Source organism: Lissotriton vulgaris, chromosome 3_2 (assembly GCF_964263255.1).
Source record: "Lissotriton vulgaris chromosome 3_2, aLisVul1.2, whole genome shotgun sequence".
Lineage (NCBI taxonomy): Eukaryota > Metazoa > Chordata > Amphibia > Caudata > Salamandridae > Lissotriton > Lissotriton vulgaris.
Genome location: NC_141690.1, coordinates 177,688,686 through 177,714,411, shown reverse-complemented (window position 1 = coordinate 177,714,411; position 25,726 = coordinate 177,688,686). Strand labels below are relative to the sequence as shown.

General features: G+C 41.4%; 1 protein-coding gene across 2 annotated transcripts in view; it reads left to right on the top strand.

The window, feature by feature from the left end:
• The window catches only part of HGFAC (HGF activator), a 724,616-nt gene that overhangs the window by 228,403 nt on the left and 470,487 nt on the right, over nucleotides 1-25,726 (top strand). For both annotated transcript variants that reach the window (XM_086964147.1, XM_086964148.1), the window contains exons 4-5: nucleotides 3,840-3,907; nucleotides 11,176-11,298. In XM_086964147.1, coding sequence (XP_086820273.1) covers nucleotides 3,840-3,907; nucleotides 11,176-11,298 — 191 coding nt within the window. The remainder of the gene's footprint in view (nucleotides 1-3,839; nucleotides 3,908-11,175; nucleotides 11,299-25,726) is intronic.

Genomic DNA, 25,726 nt, shown 5'->3' with positions numbered 1-25,726 from the left:
ATTTCTTCAGCTTCGGGAAAGAGATATTCAGACAACTTCGGGGCGTGGCGATGGGGGCCTGTTTCTCCCCCAGCTATGCGTGTTTACACGTTGGCTGGTGGGAGGAGCAGGTCCTCATGGTACGCCACAAAATGTGGATGGACAATCATGTCGTATGCTTTTTACGTTACATTGACGACATCTTCATTGCCTGGCGAGGCAGTGAAGATGAAGCATTAGCATTTATTGATGACATCAGTAATAATCATCTCAATTTAAACTTTACTGCTCATGTGGACAAACATAAAATTCAATTTTTGGATGTTGAACTTTATATTGAGAACAACAAAATGAATACCACCTTGCATAGAAAATCCACGTCAGGCAATGCCACTTTGCATGCTACCAGTATGCATCCCAGACACACAATAGCAGGTATTCCCTATGGCGAGATGTTGAGATTAAAAAGAATCTGCAGCTCTGCATCTGATTTTGAATCTTGCCTTAGGGAACTTACTACACGCTTAAAAGCTAGGGGCTATTCTGAAGCGGTCATTAAATCTGCCTACACTAAATCTCTCTCTCGGCCGAGGGAGAGTCTGTTCACAGACAACATTCATGAAACATTGATCACTCCTACATCTGAGCTCCCCACTACTTGTCCACGCATGATCACTACTTACAGCAAGGAGGAAAGGAAGATTAGAGCCATCCTCAACAAAAATTGGCCCATTGTGCTGAGTGATCACGTGTTGAGTACTAAATTACCTGTAGCCCCATCTGTTACCTTCAGGAGAGCTAAAACAATGGGGAACTCACTTGACACACCTGCCCCTGAGCTGAAAGCCAAAGTACCCTGGTTAAGACCCACCAGAGGTTTCTTCAAATGTTCGAGTTGTAGGGCTTGTAACTTTGGCATTTCCACGACACGTTACAACACTCCTTTCAGCACTTTACCTAAAACCATCCAAGGTAATTTTTCATGTAAAACTGATTATGCAGTTTATGTTTTAACTTGCACCTGTGGGCTTAGGTACGTGGGCAGTACCAAGCTCCAGGTGCATGTCCGCATTTTACAACATTTGCGGGCTATACTGCATAATGATTCAACTTATCCAGTCGCAAGGCATTTTAATTTATTCCATAACAAAGACTTATCTTGCCTTAATTATTTTGTGATCGGATCTGTTCCAGTGTTGAGAAAAGGTGGCAATAGAGAGTTGGCACTTAGAAAGTTGGAATCACGGTTCATTTTAGAGCTCGATAGTCGTTGGCCCAACGGGCTCAACAACATTGAAGAGTTACATCATTTCCTAGAGTAACACACTAGAGCCCTTCCAACGCAAAGCCACCGGTCTACCTTCATTACATTAATATGTATTTGTACCACAGCAGCAGTTCGCAAGTTAGGTTCCCTATTTGCGATCTGCATCATTACAATGCTTTGGTCTTAGGAGTTTATGCTGATAGTATATTTTCATAGCATGTTGTATCTTGCTGTCCTTTATCAATTTTGCTCTAAATGTTTTGTATGTTTCGTGTGTTTTTTGTATGGTGCCATATATGAATTTACATATGGGATATAATGCTTTTTAGATATATACCCATTTTTAATGTTTACATAGCAATTCTTTTTGATACTAGTTTTTATTATATGGGATTTTTACATCGTTACTATTTATGATATATATTGCTTACTAGCTCAGGGATCTGAGTTTAGGATGCATTTATATTCTGTTTAGTATATTCTAACCATATGATAATGCGCTTCTTCCTGCATAAGAGAAATATAATTCCTCGTATTCACTTTTTGCACTTTATATAATTATTTGCACTTTTTGGATCTATTGCTGCTATTTCAATTTTGCTATTTTGCACATGATAACTTAATTCCTTCTATTGTGATATGATGGTTTTTTGATCTTAAATCACTCCAACCTTCAGGCATTATGCTATTTTGCACTACTAGGATTTATTGACCTAATTTTACTTCTGGATTTTAACCTAGTTGTATTGTAGTGTGGTAAGAGTGTTTTTAGTCATTACTCTCATCATTGTTGGATTTTAACCAAAAACTGTATTTTTCATGTGCATTATGCTTATTTTCTTATGTGTCAGCAATAGACTTTCCTCACTTTTTATTCTTGACACAATACTGGAGGTTACCACCAGGGGGTGGTAACGGAGGAGTAGTAATGCATAAAAAAAGACAGTGAATGTTTAGTTAGTCGCAGCGTGATCAAGGGTACTTGTACTCGAAACGCGTCGCTGATGGTTCCGTGAGAGACTAAATAAAACTACATCTTGCTGATTTCCTGTGGTCCGTTCCTTTTCTTTGTTGGCGTGGAGGCGTGGGTCCCGAGCGCAGAGCAAGCGAAGAAGGATATCAAGTGTTTTGTATATATATATATATATATATATATATATATTGTGTCGAGTCCGGTACAGTGCAGCAAGCGCAGCCATGCACGTCAAACAGCCAAACCGGAAGATTGAGTAAAGCCACAGACTCCGTGCATATGTCGTTAGTGCATTTATTCGTGAAGAATAAACAGCCCACCAGTCGCCATGACGCGTTTCACCTCAGCCGAGGCTTGATCACATATATATATATATATATATATATATATACGTTTCTATTTCCAAATAAAGTACCCCCACCATACGTTATAAGGATATTGCAAGTCACCGAGGAGTTCCATAACCATATAGAGGAGAGAGGCCAGAGGTTATGGAACTCTGAGGTGACATGCAATATCCTTATCACATACGCCATAGGGGACTTTATTGCATATAATACATGTTCACAACATCACTTTTCCCACAAACCACTTAAAACCTTAGTGCATGGCTCTTTCATATGAAAGTACGAGCATGTTTGCAAACATGAAAAATAAAAATAAAACCTCTAGTGCAAATTCAAGCACATCAAAAACCTGATATTTGTTGCAAACAGATATTAGAAAAGGTTCAATACAAGTCAGTTTAAAAAAAAAGGTGGCAGTAACACACCATGTGTAGAAACAAGCAAAAAGATTCTAGCTTTTTTTTTATCTATGGAGTGCAATGAAATAAACATATTCTATCTACTTGTGAATGTAAGGTATTAAAATAGATCATATGAAAGAAAAGAAAAGTTCCGTTTGTTGCTTTAGACAGCTACTTTAATTATGCTCTGTGACCTGACCTCCCTTTCACCTTAGCGGGTGGCTATGGCAGCAGGTATAGTGAAATCAGAACTTGACTGTAATAACCTTATAATAGTCGAGTTTTGATGACTTTTCTTTATAATTGGTGATTTGGTGCATAACAAGTCACTGATTATAAAGAAAGGAGTGACTGACGTTTTTTGCAGGTATTACAGAATCCCATGCATTATATATGTATAGCCTTGGAAAATACAAAGGGTAAAGTGATGTTATAGCTAGGTGTTGTAATGATATTTTTAAAAAAACACTGACATTCACCAGTTATAGTTTATTGAGCTAACGGAGTGTTTTACTGGATTACAACCTGCTTTTCTAAATGAAGACTGTGGTCTTTCTGTTTTTTTTACACATTGTGCAGAGTTATTATCGCTGTCCTACTTTTTCAATTCTCAACTTATTATTTTCCAAGTTTCTTTTTTCCATCAACATCTCAAACTCTCAATTTCGTGATCTGATTCTACCCTATGTTTTTATTAATCAATGTCAAGTTCGTATGCTTCATATAAATTGTTAGTTTTGAACAACCTTCTTCAGCAGCACATAAATATTTAGTTTCGAACGACCTTCTTGTATGTAAATCAAGACTTTCTCATTTGAATCACTCACTAGATAAACCAAATAAATTATGCATATCTAATTGAATATTTTCAGGTGTGCAACTACTCATAACCATGATCGTGATGGAGAATGGGGCCACTGTGAAATTGTTGATGAAATAGGTAAGCCTATGCCCATGGCTTCTTCACTTTTATGGTGTACTAAAGCTGCTCGAATGTTTGGTGAACATCACTGTAGTTTTTGATCTATTTACTTTTTCTAACCTTTTTTACTATTTTGAACAAAATAATACATCAGAAAGTATTATAAGGATATACGGTACATGATATATGTCTAAGACAATTAGGCATTCTAGATCAGCGGTTGTTCACCTGTGGTCCCTGGACACTTGGAAATTCACGGAGGCTATTCAAGGGCCCTCTGACCTCTAACCAAATATTGTCTGTCAATAATCATAAGGATTTTGAGCTGAATAACTGTATAAAGTAATTTTCTCCTATAATGATAATTGTTTCAGCAAGTATAAATAATACTACTGTATTGCCTACCCAATTTGTTTCATGTATGTATAAATGAAATGAATACCGATATGTTTAAATCATAAGCATTTTTAAAGTTTTTAGTTGGCAGCTGACTGTCAGTTAAAGACATAGCATGTGTGAATGTGCACAGTCACTGTTCACATTCAAACGCACTCTAACCTAAACTAGCAATCAGATTTCGATTAAAAAACTTCGAACTGCTTTTGGTTTTCTAGAAAATCATACAACATCTGGACACATAGAAAGCAAATGTTCTAATTGCTCAGTGATCTTTGCATGTATTCCCAAATGGCCCTTCGAGGCTGCACGCTCTTCCATCCACTGCTTTACAAGGGCAGGCACTTACAGAGCACATGGATTGGATCTTTGGATTGGATTGGAAACAGGTGAATGCCTGCAACTTCCAGCACAGTCAAAATGCTTCCACAGACAGAGGTCTTCTTTCTAGTAGGAAGCATGTACTCTGGAATAATGAGCACCCAGTCTTCTAGAATGTATGCAATCACTGTTTTTGTCACCTTCTGATACAATGACTCTGCACGGTCTCCAGCTTTGTCCCTACCAAGCTTGATGACTGGGTGCGTCTGTCTGAGGCCAATGTCAATCAAGGTACTATTTCTGTTCCATCACTTCTGCTAAGAGGTCTGATTTAACATGATGACCTCCTGATTTTATTTAAACATGCATTCGTAACGAAAAGTAGACGTGCTAATATCCGTTTAGAGTGTACTTGTGCTTTTTATTATTGTTGGGATGCAAATCGTAGGATCGCCTTGTTGGTACCCTGGCTACCAGTTGTGATTCAATAGAGTCTGCAGAAGCCAAAGGGTATCCAGAATATTTAAGTAGCTACATTGAACAAGCATGGGGAATGAAGAAGAATAAACACTGCACAGTATAGGTAGAGGCAGACTTTCAGCAATAGTCAATTTCTTTCGTGTTAAAAATACTAGTAATAGTCATGCTGTGGTAGACAGGGTCTAGAAACTGAAGCAAAGAAAACTTACCATTTATTCACTAGTTTTATGTACTTTGAAGCCTCCTCCCTGAAAGGGAGGACAGTGCTTTATTGCGTTAATTACTATTTCACTAAGATCTCTAATTTTCATCTTCTCACCTCTTCATTGCTCTTCCCAACAACAACTGAATCATTGCCTTGAGGGAAGTTGTCTTTCTGAAGGTTTGGCCTTGCCACATGACCTATGCTGTCACCTTCCACTTTCTCTAAGCTCTGCCCTCTGCATGTGTTTTTCTCTGTCTTCAGAGTAATCACTACTTCACAACTAGACTGCTGTCCTGAATCCCTCTTCATGTCTGTGATCTGATATTATACCTCTACCAATTTAATTGTCCATGCTAAGATCCTACCCTCCCTCTTGCAAAGAACCCCTAGCTACAAAAGCAAATTCGAGGCCTCTCCCAATATTCCTCAGGTAGGAGGGGCACACTCCACCTCTACCCTCTCTAAACTGTGCTAATTGGGTTAATCCACCTTGCTGTGTGTTCATCCAGCCCCTCCATGCTGGGATCCGTGATCTAAACTTTGGCCACTCTCCTCTCCTTTTAAGGGGCCTGCAACACCACCACTACGCATGCTCTTTATTTCTAACCAATATATATCTGGCTCCTCCACAACTAAGCTCTTTTTCAAATTCTGCCACTATATGCTTGTACCGATGTGCCAATTGTGGGCACTATGGTATCGCCACCTGTCCCCATATTCAATAATAGGCTTTTCTGTGGCCAGCGCTCATGGCCCTCAGCCGTTTCCCTGTTCCTTAGAAGGCCTGGATATCATGGTTATAGAGGCTTTTCGCCCTGCTCTGTGGTGACCTGACTTGCATCCATGTTAATTCCAGCCTCCTATATGCCCAATGGCCCTTTAGGCCTTCCAGCACTCTTGCTCCATCTAGAGCATGGGGAGTCACAAGCTAACAATTTGCGGGCATTATTGCGATACTATCCTTTTAGGGTTACTCTGTGTCTTAGATGTTGCAGGGGTCCCGGCATCCTCTTGTGTCCACTGGCTCACCCTATGTATATTAACTCCATGGAGACTGCAATTTCAGCTCCAGACGACCTATGCCATTGATGCAGACAAGTCATTCTCTGCCCTTCCCCAACACTGTAGGCAGAGAGGGCACTTACCTCCCCACTGCCTTGAGCCCACATTAGGAACCACACAGTCTTCTATCTACTATTTACATGCACTTATGCAGATGCAGGACCACCTATACATTTGAGGGAACCATTTGCTCAAGGCCCCAATAGAAAAGTCCTTCCTATAATATCTTAATTTATAGATGGGGCCAATCAAAATAAAAATTCTATATCATTTAAATTCCACAAAAAGGCTTGTACTGACAATTGATTTCTTAGGGAGTAGGAAATTGACAAATATAAAATTTGGCTTTCTTTGTTTATATTCTGTAGTTATTTAGCAAACAATTAGAGGGCTGATGTCTAAGTAGTAGCCAAAGGAGGGGCATTGTTTCTGTGTCTGAGGGAAAGCTAACTGCCATTTTATGGCAATCCCTTTCAGAACACAGAAGAAGTGTTTTTAGTTGATTCCGCAGCGTTTTTAGTTATGCAGTTTTAGTGTCCCTCCACCCAAAAGACCAAGGAAAATAAGGTTGTTAGTCATGTTTATATGCTTTCTGGGTTGAGGTCATTAAACTATTCATCAACTCCTCAACTGCTGTGCCTTACCCCCCGCCCACACCACCAGTGCTGAGCCCCTTTGTGACTATTTGGGGTAGTAGAAACATGCAGAATCACAATTTCCTCACATTGCTGTCTAGGATTACCATGCCGGCACAACTGCCTACCACCCAGTGTTCCCTTTGGTCTCCCCATAAAAATGATACCTCACTTGTTTGGTTGTCCAATGCAGCATTAACCTAAAAAAGCAAGTATAAAAAACATACCGCATAGATTTTGCTGTGTTATCCCCTCCTTCCCAGTTTCCGGCCATTGGCCCACCCACATAAGTGAGGTATCATTTTACTCGAGATACTGAGGGGAATGCTGGGTGGTAGGAAATTTGTGCCAGCGCTGTAATCTAAGATAGCAATGTGAGGAAAATGTTGATTTTTTTGCAAAAGAAGAAGCAAAGACCGACCACAACTCATGGTTGCAGGAAATATAGCTGTTGCCATCAAGGGATTAGGAGACCAATGTGAAGACAGTGATGGCTTCATTATCAAGCCCATCAAAAAAGTTAAACCCAAGAACTTCTTCAACTCAACCATATTGGTGGGAATCTACAGGGTGGCTCTAGGTGTGGGCTCAGGTCTGGCACAGTTGTCTCTCAAATAGTGTTCAGCGTACAAATTAGTCTTCTCAACATTCTCATCCAATAATACATCGTCCATAAACAACTGAAAGAAAAGTATAGGCAAAAAGCTTTCTGTATTTACTCTACACCCTGCAACACCACTAAAGTCAGTCAACACTAGCTGCACCTTGTCTGGGGCAACCTAGAGTCCAGCACTTCCAATAGGAAGCCTTTCAGCCCCATTCTGCAATACAGATGCCTCATCTGCACTATTGGCACATCATTGTACACCTCTAAAAGCGGCACTTTATCCTCACTAACAGTGGCCTCATCATCAGATGATTCGTCCCAGACAGAAAATTCACTGCCAGAATCTTGGACTTCCTTCTCAGATGCAGAGTCAGTCTCATAATCATGGTCTGAGGTAGACTTGAAAAGCATATCAACAACCTGTAAAGTGGGAATCCTGTGGCCAGCCATAATCCTTGCTAAGAAAAGTAACTTGAAAAATATGCCAACAATACCAAATACTGTGTAAAATAAGTAATCAACGAAGTGTGGCTTTATAAACCGGAGAGTAAAACTACTGGTAGACTGAAGGGGAAAAGTCAACCAATAAAAACCACACGAAGATCTATATTTTGAAAAGACAATACCACTCACATGTCAGAGAGGGTAAACAACCTTTACAACGCAACTTTTACCACGCAGTGCCTTTACGACGCAACTTTTACAACGCAAACCATTACAACGCATTGCGCTGGGGGGCGCTCTAGGATAGGGAATAGGTTTAATTTACTATTCAACACCTTCCCTACTATCCACGGGGACTGGAGTTGGAATAGTAAATTAAACTATTCACTATCCAGCGCCCCAAAGCACTATGCGTTGTAAAAACCGCGTTGTAAAGGCATGCGTGGTAAAAGCATGCGTTGTAACGTCATACATCCGTCAGAGACAGCTAGATTCACCAGCACCTACTTTGTACAGAGACAGCAAGCACCAACGATATCCCACTAGAAAGGAAAAATAGAAGAATCATACACAAGACTACACATTACACATCATGTACAAATACAATGAGAATTTAACACACAATAAAACAGAAGCTAAATATACTGCTAATACACCATTAACAAAAAACACATTCATGCAGCGCAATACTCTGTACAACTTTCCCTGGCGTCTAGTGGCTCCTGCCTCCGTTGTGGGCCGATGGGATTAAAAATATATGGACATTCTGCCCTCAAGGGGGCCAAAACAGCTGAAATATTCACCCCCAAAAGGGAAGCGACCCTTGCCCAATAGGCCGATCCCCAAAACATTATGCGCCATCTACAATAAAATTCCTGGTGGTCTAGTGGCTTCTGCCCTACTTGGGGGAAGAGGGGCCCTAAATACGAGGATGATCTGCCCCCAAGTGGGGCAGAAACTGCCAAAATAGTAACCCCCCAAAAGGGGAGCGACCCTTGCCCAAGGGGGCCGCTTCCCAAAACATTATATGCCACATAAGAATAATTCCTGGTGGTCTAGGGGCTTCCGGCTCACTTGGTGGCAGATGGGCCTACAATATAAGCTGATCTTGCCCAAGGGGCCACTCCCCGACATACAATTGAAGTAGATACAGCGGAGGCCATGGCTCTGTGTGGAATTAGGAGCTCTGCACAAGAGAAAATGTTTTCCCTGTCTTGGAGTTTACTAGAGAGGGGCTTTTTGGGATTGTTTTGCAAAAGGGGAAACAGGAATTGCTCAAAAAGTGGGTAGGACATGAATGATTCATTGTAACAGAAATAGGTGGGGTGTGGAAAGCAAAGAGGCTGGATGGTAAAAGAGTCATGCCCAGAAATGTAAAATTGTACAAATAATGACAACGGGTACCAAAATAGTGTGTAAATTGTTTATGCTTCCTGTCACGTTAATAAAAAGAATAAAAAATAATTTTTAAAGTGGGTAGAGTTGCCCCTGGGAACTTTTATTCTATTGGTTAGGAAGGAGCCAGGAGTCACCTTCAGACCCTACCTAGTACTAACTATAAATATGGCATCTCAAGGTACCCTCCTTAAAACACTTTCTGGACCTGTGGAGCATCACAAGAGGGCTGGACTTGCTGTCTGTGATTTAAGACTAAGAGAAGCCCGGGAGGACAGGACTTTGTCCCTTTTGTACCCAGGATTAAAATGTGGACTCCAAGTGTCAGTTGGGTGATCCCATGTGTGGCTATAGGGACACAACTTGCTACAAGAGTCTAAGTGACTAGTTGACCAGTACCAACAAGACCTGGACTGGACCTTACTAGTGGCCTGTGCTGGAGTGAGACCTACTACTATGTGCTGTCCCAGAAGTACTCGGAGGCTCAGAAATTATCTAGAAATATGTAAAGTTGTAACGTAAACACTTTTTGGACTTCAAAGACCTCCAGAGCTGTCAGAGGGACATTTTATTGCACCTTCCTCTGATACATTACCAAGCTTGACCCACCTGGAGGATTTTGAGCTCCATAAAAAAGACCAAGTCAGAAGATAACATCTTTGACGAGGACAAACCCTTTTGGGGTATCAGTTCCGCGTTCCATTACAGTTGGCCTAACATAACCCTAGGTCCCGATCTACTGATTCCATATTCTGTCATTGACATTTAGTGCTTTTTGGCGCCATATTTACTTAAAACTTTAAAGATTCAATAACACTGGTTCCTCATAGTATACTGCCCACCCCAATTCATAATCCACTTTCCTACAAACTGCATCTTTAACTTGTCATGCTCAGGTTCAGATGTCATTGCTCTGTGCATTTTGAACAGTGACTCTTGCTACCTTCACTTGCAAATAACTTAAGGAGTTAGCCATACTGGTGTTTTAAATAATGCTGCAACTGGTAAACTAGTGACTCTGCACTTCTTGGATCAATAACATTTCTTCTACTTATTTTAGAAAATTCTAAGAATTATGTTGTTTTCAGTCGAATTAACTTTATGCTAATTTGAATGTATGGGATGTATTGTTTGCAGCCCAAGCGTGGGAGTAGGAGTCTGATGAGGGCTTTGGGCGAGGCAAGGAGTCGACCCATGATGTCATGGGTGTATGATGTCACCTCTGTTACCCCTGACATTTTTTTCGATTCACAGTCATGCCATATTAGAGTATATTGCTAGCATAGAGAGTGGATGAGTGGTTCTATTCTGCATAGCATTTCCTAACAAAAGCAAACGTGTTTAAGCCTGTGAATGTGTTTTGCTGTAAACTGCTCTATTCATATCTGGCTCAGGGACTGGAAGGGAAATGAGAATTCTCTCTATTAAACTTTTGGGCTTATTTCCAAGCCCTTTGTGCCACTAGTGCCTCAGTTTTTCCCGATAATAAAAGTGACGCACCGGCGACGCAAGAGGCTTGTACATAAGACCCTTTGGTTTTATATTCATCCTCCTTGTGAGGGATCCGCATGCATCATTGAACGGTGTCCCTACTGTGTTATAGAACCATTCCCGAATGCTAGCCAATATTCAGCTTCACAGATATTTTATCAACTCCGATCGGATCGGACACTCTCTTTGTATCATGAACTAAATAGATTATGCAATAGTCACACTAATGCAAATGAATTTTGTCTTATAGTCATACAAGATCACTGTGCAAGGAACCCGTGCAAAAACGGAGGCTTGTGTTTTAATGCTTACGATCATCGCTCGTATCATTGTCGATGCCCAGAGGAATTCACAGGACATGACTGTGAAACAGGTATGTGATTCCATGCTGACCACAATATTTTTTAAGCATTCATTAAAGAACAGTCTTCTCTCTCTTTGCCTCTCTCTCTCTCTCTCTCTCTTCCTCTCTTCCTCTCTCTAATCCTCCATAGACCAGATAATTGCCGTTCCAATTTATAATGGGTAGAAAAGTGTTTCAAGCCAGATTGGGACCCAAAACCAAAGGTCACCTGGAAAATGATGTTGGACTTGTTTCATACATGGGGTCCCAACCTTTTAATGGGCCCCCAAAATCTTCAATGGGGCCAGATTTGGCCCAAGGCGAATAAATATCTGGCAGATATGGAGACTCTCAGTATATTCAGTAGCCTTGGCCTGAAATGGGCCCATTGAAGGTTTTGGGGGCCCCTGGAGGGTTGTGGCGGGTGGGGTCATCATTTTGCATTATGTCACTGGCCCCTTAATGCACTAGGCACGCATGGAAACTGACTATGAGCAGGGGTGTTTATAGTAGGCTTCTTCCCAGAAGCAAATTTAACAAGCATTGGCAAATCCAGTGTGTCCTGCCTTTACCACATGTATGACTTCATGAAGCTTATAGCATATGCCTTTGCCACGCAAGATAAGTATAGTTAAGGTATGTTAAACCCATATATATACTATAACATCCCTGTACCCTTTGTTGTTTTCACTGAATTCAAACCTTCAACCTTCAGGCACCTGCCACAGACCCCAACAATTCAACCTGGGTGTCCTCGGTTTGGCCAGGTCATCCAGGTAGATGTAGCCAGATGCTAGGGGATGAAGTCTGCGGTGCCGAATTCGGCCTGGTGATGGTGGGCGCTCAGCCATTTCTCACATTGAATTTTGGCCAGGCCCCGTTGGATGGGGTTCCCGGAGTTGAAATCAGCCCAGCAATGGGGGGCCCCAATTGTCCAAAAAGCAAAACAGAGGGCAGAAAAACAAGAAGAAAAGGCAAAAAAGAGCAGTAGAATGCAAAATAGAATACAGAGCATAAGCGGAAAAGACAAAACAGGGCAGATGAATGAGCAAAAAAGGGACAACAGAGCAGAATAGGGCAAAACAGAGAGCAGGAAAGGCAAAACGGAGGACAGAAAAGGCAAAACGGAGGACAGAAAAACGAGCAGACTAGGCAAAACAGGGGGCAGAAAAACAAGCAGAAAAGGCAAAACAGAGGGCAGAAAAACGAGCAGGAAAGGCAAAACAAAGGGCAAACAAATGGTACAAAAAAGGCGAAACAGAGCAGAAGAGGGCAAAACAAATGCACTCATACACTCAAACACCTACTCACAGATCCACTCAGATACTCACACACCCACTCACAGATCCACTGAGACACTCATATGCCCACTCACAGACGCTGTCAGAAACTCATGGACCCACTCATGGACCCTCTAAGACTCATATACGCATTCACAGAGCCACTCAGAGACCTACACGCCACTCACAGACCTACTCAGAGACTCACATCACATACCCACTCACAGACCCATTCAGACACTCATGCATCCACTCTCTCACTTAGTGAGACACTTTCCAGTGGCTCACAGAGCTACTCAAAAACACTCACAAACCAACTCACACATCCATTAAGGTACTCATGCACTTACTCACACAACCATTGAGACACTGATGCTCTCACTCACACACTTACCCTCAAATGTTACAAGTTACAGTTAGGAAATGAAATAAAAAATAACCTTAGAAAGTCACTTAAAAGATCAAAGGCAACAGGGGGTTTATAGCTAGGAACTAACGGCGTGGCTTGCGCGCCGCTGCAGTATGGCGGATCGCGCTTGAGCTCCGTGGCAAGTCTGGCCCGTTGAGCTGCTTTCTCCGTGTTCAGCTGCCCCTACCGGCGGAAAATACACCATTCGGCACCGGAACATGAGGAGCGCTGCCTGAAGGTGTTTTTATGTGCGTCTGGCCCCCGGCTGCATGACTTCTGCTGATTTCCTCAGAGGCGCTCGTTTACCTCACGAGCGGCCGTCATCTTCCCGCTCTTCGCGCTAATCTCTCTTCTCCTCAGAAGCGCCGCCTGGGCTATAAACTTGCAATTTGTAGCGGATGTTCCTTTCATCTTCATAATGATGCCTGCAATTGGTAACGTTTTTACTTTTTTTTCTGCTGTATCTTTGCTGCTTGGCTGGTGAATAAGCTGTCCACGCGTTGTTTCTCTCAGGGCAGCTTTCTCATGTGGTATGAATCTTTTTCCTACGAGCTCATTACTGTGCTCCCCTGCGTTTTTGTAGCTGTGTTATTTTTTGCTAATTGTCTGCCTTGCATATAAGTCCGCCGCTGTTCATATTTTAGCGCCCATTGAGTTCAGTGTGCTATATCTATATTTTTTATGGTATAGTCTGCGCAGTTTTTCCTCTCTTTTTTTTCCTCAAGTGATTGTGCATTTTTTCTGGAGGCTGCTTCTTTATGGCTGCAATTATGGGGCGTTCTTCGACCAATAAAGACTCAAAGGATGTTGGCACGTCGTTGAAAAGGCTTAAGTCACAGTCTCCTACGCCTGATCCTCCTCAGTCAGAAGCCGCTTCAACGCTGGACACAATCTTAGCGCGCCTCAATGAAGTACATGATATTGCGCAGTCCACGAAAACAAACACGGATTTATTACAAGTGGAGGTGGCTGCTATCAGGAATGACTTTAAGGCCCTCTCTCTTCGTGTATCCGCGACTGAATCACGAATCAGTTCTGCAGAGGATGATGTACAAAAACACTCCAGATCCCTCAACCACTTGGAGCGCTCCATGGCGGCATTGCGCAGAGACTTAACCGAGCAGGAGGACCGTAATCGTAGATCTAACCTACGCATTTTTGGTCTGCCGGAAGATTCAGAGAAGTCATCTTCATCTATGATAGAGTTCTTATCTCATTGGATTCCGGATACCTTACAAATTTCTTTCCACAGAGACTTTGAAATTGAAAGAGCACACCGTGTTCCTACGTTTCGGTCTAAGACAGCTACCCAGCCGAGAGCAATCATTTTTAAACCATTGCGGCATCAGCATACTGAACTGATTTTATCTCATATGCGGAAAGCTAAACAAGTCTTTTGGGACGGTCACAGGATATCCATTTCTCAGGACTTTGCCAGGGATACGGTTATCAGGAGAAAAGGATTCCTGAATCTTCGAAAACGTCTTTCTGAGATGGGTATTCCCTTCTCGTTTTCTGGTCCATCGAAATTCCGCATCACTTTTAAAGGACGTTCTAGAATTTTCGAGGAGCCGGCTGATCTAACTACCTTCTTGGACAACCAGCTGGAGATCGAGATGGAGATCCAAAAAGCGACTTCACAGGCTCCTGGTGCCTCGGGCACTTGAACTGTCTCCTTTTTTTTCTCTGGATGTATCTTTCTGTAGTATTGGTCTCCTCTTCTCTCCTGGTCAGCTTTTTGGCCGACCTTAACTCCCATGGATGTTCATGATATTTTTCTGTTTTTCTTGTGTTCCCACTCATGTTTGTTCTATTCTTCTTTCTGGCTTCCACAATTGTTCGTTCCTTTTATAGCTCTCTTTCTCTTGGTACCTCTTAGTATCTCTTTACTGTCTTTCTTCTTCTTTTATCTTCCTCCACTTTCTCCTGCTTGTTGTTCTTTATTCTTTCTCTTTTAATCAACTTATTCTGTATCTCTCACCTGTCTTCAATCATTCTTGTTCCAGCTAATTTACATGTCGGTCTATCCTTCTGACAATGCTCGTATTAACGTTGCCCATCTTTCGTCCATACTGATATCGTTTTTCTCATTCTTCCTTATATTCAACCTATTTATATGTTCATCCTGTTTATCCTACGTCAATACTTTTTCTTATCCTTCCACTCTTTCTCTTCTTACTTCCTATCTGTCGTCCTTTTCTCAATTCCTCCTGATTATTTCTTCAACATTGTCATTCCTCTTTTTTTTCCGAGTCTTTTCCATTCTCTTTTTTCATCCAAGTTCCCTTACCTCTCTGTTTTCTTACTTCGGTGATTTAGCTTCATATTCTTCTCTATTAATGTCATAATTTGTTTTCACTTATGATGTTATTGTTTTAATTATGCATTTTACCTGCCTTACATTTATCTACTGTTTAAGACTTTTCGTATATAATTAGCGTATTTTTACTTATTTCACTTGCATTTTTACTCATATATATCTCCTGTTAGGATGTTCTTATATTATAGTTGATGTACAATTCTCTTCTTTATTTGCTCTGATATTTACTATACTTGTTCTCTTCCTTCTATTCTCTCCCTCTTTTTTATCTACTATACTCTTTTTCTATTCTCTTATGCTCCTCTTTTTCTTATTTCTGTTAGTCGACTTCATAGTGAAATCAAATGCAGGTATACGTTATTCTTTAACTATGTTGTAACTTTTTATAATATGTATTATATTCACTTAATGCTATATGCTGGTTAGCTTTTTTGTACATAATTACACTGTTATTATTTTTTCTACTATTGTTGCTTAGTATAGATATTATTCTCGTTAGTATATTATTACTCCATTCTGAATTGAAGTACTCTCCTCTTTATCAGTTTAGGAATTGCATTATAATAATGTTTTCCAGGTTATTTGCTCCTTGCTTTTCTTATTATCAGTTGCTGTATTTTAGTATTGGGCTAATCTTTTTTACCCACTTATGCTCCTAGTACGGGTCCCTTACTTGCTTCTTCCACGTTCTCCCTTGCATGATACGGGTCTTTTTTAGACCTCCCCTCCTGCCTCTTCTCTCTCTCCTTTCTATTCTATTTTCATCTCTTCTTTTTCTTTCTTTCTCCTGGTTCTCCCACATGGATGCTCCCACAGAATTTCTTTTGATTAAAAGTTGGTCCCTTATATTTTTCACGTTCGTTCTTTTTCTGTTATCAGTGTTGTCTTCTTTTGATCCCTGCTTTTCTACATGCCAGGTTTAAATGTGTTATCCCTTAATGTTAAGGGTTTGAATCACCCGGTGAAAAGGTCTAAAATCTTGGATTACTGTAAGTCCCTCTCTGCAGATTTAGTTCTTTTTCAAGAATCCAAGATCACTAGCAGAGAAGCGCTGTTTTTGAAGAAGGAATGGGTGTCGGATGTTTCATGTTCCGATGCCTCTGGCAAACGGAATGGAGTTGTTACGTTAATTTCAAGGAATTCCGGTCTATCAATTCTCTCTTCTGAGCATGATTCTGAGGGTCGTTGGCTCTTATCTAAACTGTCGGATGGACAGCATGATTTGTATGTTATGAATATTTACGCTCCGAATGTTGATGATCCAGCGTTTTGGAAATCCATTACTAAAATTTTGCATAATACCCCACATGCTGGCAATCTAATTGTTGGTGGCGATTTTAATTTACCAATGGACCCTCTTTTAGACAGGAATTCTGCATTTCAGTTTCGTCCTCCTAAAGCACACAAACAAATGCTTAACATGTGTTCCATTTCTCATCTTCACGATATCTGGCGTCTTCATAATCCCACTGGTAGTGATTTCTCTTTCTTCTCCTCGCCGCATTCCTCCTTTTCTCGTATTGATTATCTCCTAGTTCATTCTTCTCTTGTCTCCTCTTCTTCTTCTCCGCTTATACACCCCATTGTCATCTCTGATCATGCCGCGGTCACTTTTACGCTATCTTCCTTTACTCCTAAACCACGTGGTCGTTCATGGAGATTAAATACTGAAGTGTTACATGACTCCTCTCAAGTGGCGGAATTTTCTACGGATATAGATACTTTTTTCCGTGAGAACGAGAACTCTGTTTCTTCCCCAATAACTCTTTGGGATTCTTTTAAATGTACTTTTCGGGGTCAAGTCATTAAATGTATGTCCAAACGTAATTCGGCTATTAAAAAAGAGCTTACTGACTTATCATCTGAAATCAAAACTCTAGAAGCTTCCTTTCGACACACCAAAGATCCGACTAGTCTACAGCAAATAAAGCTCCTAAAATACAAATATAATACAATTGTTACTAAAAGGGCTCATATTGGTGTCCAAGCACAAAAGTCCAAGAAGTTACTTTTGAAGAATCGGGCTGGGAAACTTTTGGCTGCTACCCTAAAATTTCAAGATTTCTCTTTTAAGTCCTCGCAAATTTCTTCTATTACAGATCACACTGGCTCTAAAAAGTTTCAAACGGAGGAGATTCTTGAAGTTTTTCGTGATTTTTATAAAAAACTATATACCCCCTCTAACCAATCCTCTTTTGACAAGTGTCGAGATTTTTTAAAATCGATTCCGATTCAGTCAGTCTCTGAGGAAGATCGCTCCATCCTGAACGAACCTATTTCTCCTGAGGAAATTGTTGCTGCGATCAAGGCCACCCGTTCTGGGAAAGCCCCTGGCCCGGATGGATATCCAATATTATTTTATAAAACCTTTCTTCCGTTGCTTGTCCCTAGGTTACACTCTGTTTTTAATTCTTTTGTTCAGGATGGCTCTGTTTCTGGTACGGCTGCTGAAGCCACCATAGTTGTGATCCCGAAAGAAGGGAAGGATCATTCGGATCCTAAAAACTTCCGGCCTATTTCGCTCCTGAACATGGAAGCAAAGATTTTTGCTAAAATCCTGGCTAAGCGTTTAGAATCTTTTATTCCCCTCCTTGTACATCCCTCCCAAACTGGCTTTGTTAAGGGTCGTCTGGCAAGGGACAATATCCGCACTTTTTGTCATATTATCGGTGCTGCCAAACGGTCCCAACTCCCGGCAGCGGCCTTGGCCCTTGATGCAGAAAAGGCCTTCGATAAAGTCTCTTGGCCATTCCTTCGAGCTGTCCTCTGTGCACATAACCTTGGAGATTCTTTCACTAATATGGTAATGTCTTTATATTCCCAACCTAAAGCTAACATTAGAGTCAATGGTGCTACGTCTTCATTTTTTAATCTTTGCCAGGGCACAAGACAGGGTTGTCCCCTATCCCCACTCTTATTTTTATTATCTATTGATCCTCTTCTTCGATTGATTGATTTACATCCTAATATTAAAGGTTTTTCTTTTGGTTCTCACTGTCTCAAGACTGCCGCATACGCTGACGATGTTCTCATTTTTTCAGATGATATCGCCTTGGCCATCCCTGCTATTTCTGACACCATCTCCTTGTTTTCAACGGTGTCGGGATATACTCTAAACAAAGATAAGACGGAGATGTTCCCTTTAAATGCCTATTGCTTTCCTGCTCATATGGGTTCGGCTGGTTTTAAATGGCAGTCTACACATCTCAAATATCTGGGAATATATTTCTGTTCTACTCTGCATGCCACCGTTGCTTATAATGAATCTCAGACTATTACCAAAGTACGTCGTCTTCTGGATACATGGTCTCCAAAACATATTTCATGGTGGGGTCGTTTACAAACCCTTAAAATGATGATCACGCCAATTATCAATTTCGTCTCATCCATGTTGCCGCTTAAACTGTCTGATTCCTTTTTTCGAGAAATTGATGCTCTCACTTCTAAGTTTTTATGGAATGGCAAACGAGCTCGATTAGCATACAAATATCTACGTCGACCTTGTGATATGGGTGGATGTAACTTTCCGGACTGGGAGAAATACCAGATTGCTTTCTTGGCCTCTCAAGGTGCTTTTTGGTTTTCTCCTCCAACTCGTCATGTCCCCTCTTGGATACTCATAGAACAGGAATTAGCATCACCTTTACCACTTGCCTCTTTCTGTACTACATCCACTTTGCATGTTCTGTTTTCCCGCTCTATCATTATTGATACAATTACTGCGATTAAGAAATTAGATAGGAAAATGGCAATTCCTTTGCATAAAACTAGGTGGTCTTCTATCTGGAGAAACTCCAAAATTAAGATTACTATTTCGCCCGCCCTCATGTCTTACTGGGCTGCAAAGGGAATCTCTCTTGTCCAACATTTATATAGTGATTCTGGTGATCCGTTACCTTTCTCTACCTTGGCACATGTACACTCTTTAACAAATCTTGACTTCTATACCTTTCTTAAAATCAAGGTTGCTGTTTCTAAAACTCGTCTTCACCCCTCCTCCTCCACCACTTCGCTTTTCCACATTTGGCTCAAAGCTGGTCATGTTGCTTCCAAAATTTATAAGTTTTTGTCTTCCACTTCGCTTCTTGATCAGACGGTGGCACAACAAAAATGGTCGCGCCATTTTGATCACAACATCACAGATCATATCTCATCCGAAGCTTGGCAATCCATTGGTAAATTGGCTCTCCGTAATAAAATAGCTCCTTCCCTAATGCAGTCTAAATTTTTCTCGATCAATCTCCTCCATTGGACGCCTGCGCGTCTTCACGCGCTCAACCTTAAAGACGACGACCTTTGCTGGAGTTGCGGTTTGGTGACTGGTGATTTTCCACATATGTTTTATCATTGCTCCTTACTTCAACCTTTCTGGGACCTTATTCAGCAACATTTATCCCTTATTTTTAATATTGAGCTCCAACTTTCCTTTCCTATAGTCTTACTAGGCCCCTTGGCTGCTCCTACTCCTCTTCCTTTAGACCCGATAGAACTACAACTGTTAGATCTTCTCTTAACTGTAGCGGTTAAAATCATTCTTATGGAATGGAAATCCTTTTCGTCTGTCTCTTACCATACGTGGTGGGCGTGGGTATCCTTCTTACGCAGTGCCCACACCTCAGTAGATCTAGCACATCTATTGCCTTCCATCTCTAAAGGGGTTTGGAAAACCTTGGATGACTATATGGAACTCTCCTCGAAAGGGTTAGTACCTCAATTCCCTGTTGATTCGTCTGTCTAATTGTTGTTTGTTCTTTGTGTTACATTGGGTCGCTCATGTGGGAATCCTTCTTTTTTCTCTTCTTTCAGCTTTCCTGTCCTCTCATCCCGTTCTTTCTTTCTGCTGTGTTTTTCTTCCTTCTTTCCTTTTTTCTTTCTTTTCTTCTATCTCCTCCCTTGTCCCTATCCTCAATTTAGAGAGTGATGCGTTTTTGCTTTTGATCACTGACAGCCTATATTGGTTCTTTTTCTCAACTTCGCATTGATTGTCTTTTTTAATTTTATTTACATCTATTTTACTTACTTCTTGAGTGATGTATATTCTCTCTTTTTTACTTATGTCAGATTGTATCACCTCTATTGTACTTGGTTTTTATTACTTGGATCATTATCTCTCTTAATAAAATCTTCTTGAAATCGAAAAAAAAAAAAAAAAAAAAAAAAAATAGCTAGGAACTAACATTAAAAACTGTAGAAATTCACCAAAAAACCGACAGGTTACAGGGATGTCATAGTTAACAAGTAACATTAAACAAAAACGTAAAAATTCACTGAAAAAAAATCAAACGTTACAGGTACATTATAGTTAGGCTCAGATTTCACTCGCACAAAACCATTGAAATTCAGCAGTTATAGTTACCTGAGCTAACTATATCTTACGCCCCCATAGTGCATTGCTTATGACCTCACATATTACCTCACTCATGACATAGTCAGTGACATCACTGATGACATCTTATACAAACCATTGAATCTTGTTTTTGTTATTTATCAATTGCTATAAACTTTGTTGCACTAGTCCAGCATTATTAATATTATAATTTTCCTTTTTGTGGCATTGCACAGCATTCATTGGCGTTTAGTATTTCTTCTCTGTCATTAGGATGTTCGGTGCTGTGCACATCATTCTATTTAAGGGAGGTTGGAAATGGCATCTACGTGTGTGAGAAAGGCTGTTTACCCAGCCGAAACATGTTACAGTTATGTTCCATGTTGTACATCGATTCTTCATGTAATATGGTTGTCTTTTGTCTTAGTCCTTTCTTTGTGTTTTCTTGTTCTCTGTCTACCACAATGCCTATGTATGTTCTGACTTCTACCTGGAGAATTCCACTAGTGTCAGTTGGTGGTCTGGTCAGCTGGCGAGGTTTGTGTACTCGGCTGTGTCCTACAATAAAACTACATGTAATCAACTAGAAGTATCCTGTCATCTATGGCCATCTTATTTACAACATTTTGGCGACGAGGATTAACCTTTTGAGCATTTTGGTGGTCAGTGTGGAAAGTGTTTTGAGAGCTGTTGTGGCTCTACTTTCCTATGGCGGTGTCTTTTACCCAATGGTGTACCCTTCTTTGAGGAGGGTGTGGGGCCAGTTGGTACTCATGGCATACCCCATGTAGGGCATGTTGGTGTATAAGTTCCAGGGTGTGAACCCTGTGCAACCTGTTGTGTGTTATTGGGGTTGGTGAGGAAAGTGTATTGAGAGTTGTTGTTGTACTTTCCTATGGCGCTGTTTTTACCCATTGGTGTACCCTTCTTTGGGGAGGGGGTGGGGCCTGTTGGTACCCATGGTTTACCCTTTGTAGGGCATGTTGTAGGTTTGGTTTCAGGGTTTGAACTCTGTGTTGTACCCTTCTTTGGAGAAATAGTGTTGGAAGTTAGTCAATCTCCGAGTTAACCATCATGTGCTGTCGTGTGGTGTAGCCTACTTTGGAGGGTGTGGAGTTGGTGAGCAATCAATACCTATATTAGTTCTCAGGTTGACTGGTTTAGTTTTTCTGAAATGGGTAGTAGTGTTAGTGCTGCTCTTATTAGTCATTGCCCATGTCAGTTCCCAGGTTGTCTATCCTGAGGTGTACCCTGTTTAAGGAAAGTTGTGTTATTACTTTCTTGGGGTATGTTGTGTTTCTCCCAAGGGTCTATGTTTATACCTACCTTTGTTAATAGGGTTTCTACCCGGTGTATCTGAGGGAGGGGGATGGAGTGTAATGATATTTCGGATACCTGGCATGGTTCTTAATTGGTGTTGTGTATCTTGTTATTGTACACCATGGGGTAGGTGTTGTCTGGTCGTTTGAGTGTTTTGTTTCACCTCACTCTTCACTCTTCATCCTGTGTCTCTGATTACTCTTTTGTCTTTGTGGTTGTCGTTGCAGTCTCTTGTATTGTAATCTTTGTTTTCCTTTATTCCTTTTCTTTTCTATAAAGGAGGGAGATGTGTTGTACATCGATTCTTCATGTAATATGGTTGTCTTTTGTCTTAGTCCTTTCTTTGTGTTTTCTTGTTCTCTGTCTACCACAATGCCTATGTATGTTCTGACTTCTACCTGGAGAATTCCACTAGTGTCAGTTGGTGGTCTGGTCAGCTGGCGAGGTTTGTGTACTCGGCTGTGTCCTACAATAAATCTACATGTAATCAACTAGAAGTATCCTGTCATCTATGGCCATCTTGTTTACAACATTCCACCAATAAACTTTGTGATTTTAGATCCAGCAAGTGTTTGTGCCTGTTCATGTACGTGAGTAAAGCAGTGCATGATAACACTTCATTAACAGACTTTAGTTTTTCACCCTTGTTTGTGCAGCCAGTGCTGTGTATCCCTAGGCAAGTGTTTCAGGATAGTTACCCTCCGGTAGAGACCTAGAAATGCTGTCCAAAGTCTTCTCAGGTCTCTGTACCACTCACTGCAGGTGCGTCAGCCAGAGCTCCTCAGCTCATTAGCTCAAAGGAGTATTTTCAAACATAAAAAGGGTGGGCATTTCAGCCTGATGTGCTTGCCAAAGTTGTGAATGAAAACAATAAACAGATAAAAAGAAATAAAAAAAAAAAAGGGTGGGCACACACTGCCTTACATCCCAGCACCAAGCTCACCAAAATGCATCACTACTTCAGTGACGGTCTTTAGTTTTTCACCCTTGTTGGTGCAGTCAGTGCTGTGTATCTCTAGATACGTGTTTCAGGATAGATGTCCTTCTTCAGTAGAGAGCAACACATTGTTTTGGGGGTGTTGGAAATGATGCCCAAAGTCTTTTCAGGTCTCTGTACCACTAACTGGGCACAAGTCCATCAGCCAGAGCTTGTCAGCTCATTGGCTCAAGGTAGCATTTTCAAACAAAAAAAGAGCGGGAACACGCTACCTCACATCCCATATGGGATGTAAGGCAGTGTGCTCTCACCCTCATTCTTTTTTAAAAGGATCCCTTGAGCTACTGAGCTGACAAGCTTGTGTTGACACTACTGTGTCCAGTGAGTGTTATACTTTATTTTATTTTATTTATTTATATTCTTGTATAGCGCTGGAAGTCAACCCCCGAAAGGATATCTCCGCGCTAACGCATGACCAAAGAGCCAGATACCTGTAGCTAGACAAGTGAAGACAAGTGAAGATGAAGATGAAGCCTAACAGGCAACAAATAAAAAAGTTTTCAGGGACTTCTTGAAGATTTGAAAGTTGATTGTATTTTTAAGAGCAGGGGGCAATGAGTTCCAGAGGATGGGGCCTTTGTAGGACAGGGCTCGCCCTCCCTGCCTAGCTCTTTTTATCCTGGGAACCTGGAGTTGTTGCTGACTGCTGGAGCGCAGGGTTCGACTGGGTTTGTAGGGTATAAATATTTCTTTTAAATATTTAGGTCCATTGCCAAACAGACATCTATGAATTATGCAGCAGATTTTAAATTTTACACGCTGTCTAATTGGCAACCAGTGGAGTTTAGTCAAGAGGGGGAGTGAGGCAGACCTTGGCTGGGCGTTGAGAACTAGTCTCGCAGCAGTGTTCTGGACCACCTGTAGTCTCTGTAGTTGTTCCTCATTTGCCGAGACCAGCAGGCCGTTACAGTAGTCCAGCCTGCTTATAACCAAGGCCTGGACGAGAGTCTTTCTATAAAAATCTGATAGGAATGGGAAGACTCGTCGTAGCAGACCAATGACGTGGAAGCAGGAACCTGCTACTTGATTTCTGTGCTCTTTAAACAGGAATGTTTTGTCCAAGCGCACACCGAGATTTTTGACGATCTGTTTGGGGCTTGGAGTTGGAACTAAATCCAAAGGCCACCGATCTGGGGACCACAAAATTGTGGCCTCCCCGAACAGCATTACTTCAGTCTTGCCTACATTGCACTGGAGGCGATTAGTAGCCATCCAGTGAGATATTGCCCTCATTCCGTCCGCAAAAGATTTTTTTATTGCGGGCGTTAAGGTTTTAAAGGGGAACAAAAGCTGAGTGTTGTCAGCATACGACACAGGGGTGAACCCATAAGATCTTACAATATCCGCCAAGGGGGCCACATACACGTTGAAGAGTGTGGGACTTAGGCAGGAGCCTTGTGGCACTCCCTTGGTGAGCTCCCTTGAGATAGAATGGTGGGAGCCCAATCTTACCTCTTGTTGGCGATCCGAAAGAAAGCTTTCCAGCCAAGAAAGAGCCACCCCTTCTATTCCCCTCTCCCTCAGATGACCGAGAAGTATCTCATGGGACACAGTGTCGAAGGCAGCGGATAAGTCCAACAGCACTAGAATCATTGAGTTTCCTCCATCCAGTGACATCTTTATGTTATCAGTCACTGAAAGGAGGGCAGATTCTGTGCTTGATTGGGCCTAAATCCAGATTGAGAGGGGTCTAGGCCCTCCACTGCCTCGATGTATTTGGACAAGTGAGTGTTTACGTGTCTCTCGGTCATCTTGCTGAGAAGGGGTAGAAGGGAGATGGGTCGGAGGTTGGAGAGGTCGGTCCAAGGAATTGCTGCGTTCTTTCGGATAGGGTTCACCACTGCTTTTTTCCATTCCATAGGCACTGATCCTTCCCTGAGAGAATGATTGATCAGTGTTTGAATATGGGGCCTGAGCAGATTTTGCAGGGAGGCTGTTATTTTAGCTGATAAAAGATCATCTGGAGATCATAGGAGAGGTGAGATCTGAGTCATTGACTGCTGGGAATGCCGTGAGTGTGGTTTTACTCCATGTGGGCAGGATGGAAAGGGGGAAAGAGTTGTTACTATTTTGATTGGAGACCAATAAAATTTTGTCGTAAATCAAGTTAATTTTATTTTCGAAAAACAAGGAGATTTCGTCCCATAGTTGTTGGGAAAAGTCATCAGGGCTTTTGCATGCAGTAGGTTTTACAAATTCCTGAAGGATTTTAAATAATTCCTTAGATCGATTTCCCACTTCTGCGAGTTGTTGAGAGAGGCTATTCCTCCAAGCAAGTTTGATGTTTTTGTAATATTTAGTCTGGGCCTCATGATGTGTCTTCTTGTTTTCTTCGGTTCGTGTTTTTCTCCACTTCTTTTCCAGCCTCCTACATTTTTGTTTTTCTGTTCTAAGCTCTTCAGTATACCATGTTTCCTGTTTGGTGGCAGGGTATTGTTTGTGTAATTTTAAAGGTGCTATTTTGTCAATTGCTTCTTTGAGGGAATTATTGAATTTGGTTACAACGGTCTCTATACTGTCTGTCTCTGTGGGAGTGGGCTGCTTCCATACCTTTTGCAATTCCTCTACGGTGACTTTATGCCATTGTCGACGCCAAACAGGAGGTTGGGAGTTTTTATTAGAAGGCTTGTCCGCCTTAGATATTGAGAATTCCACGATGAGGTGGTCAGACCAAAGTATTTGAGCCGGGGAGAGGCATCGTATTTTGGGGAAGTTGGTGAAAACCAAATCGAGAAGGTGACCACCTGTATGGGTGGGTTCGTGGTTTTGCAAAGTCAGACCGAGGGAAGATAATTCTGAAACCAGG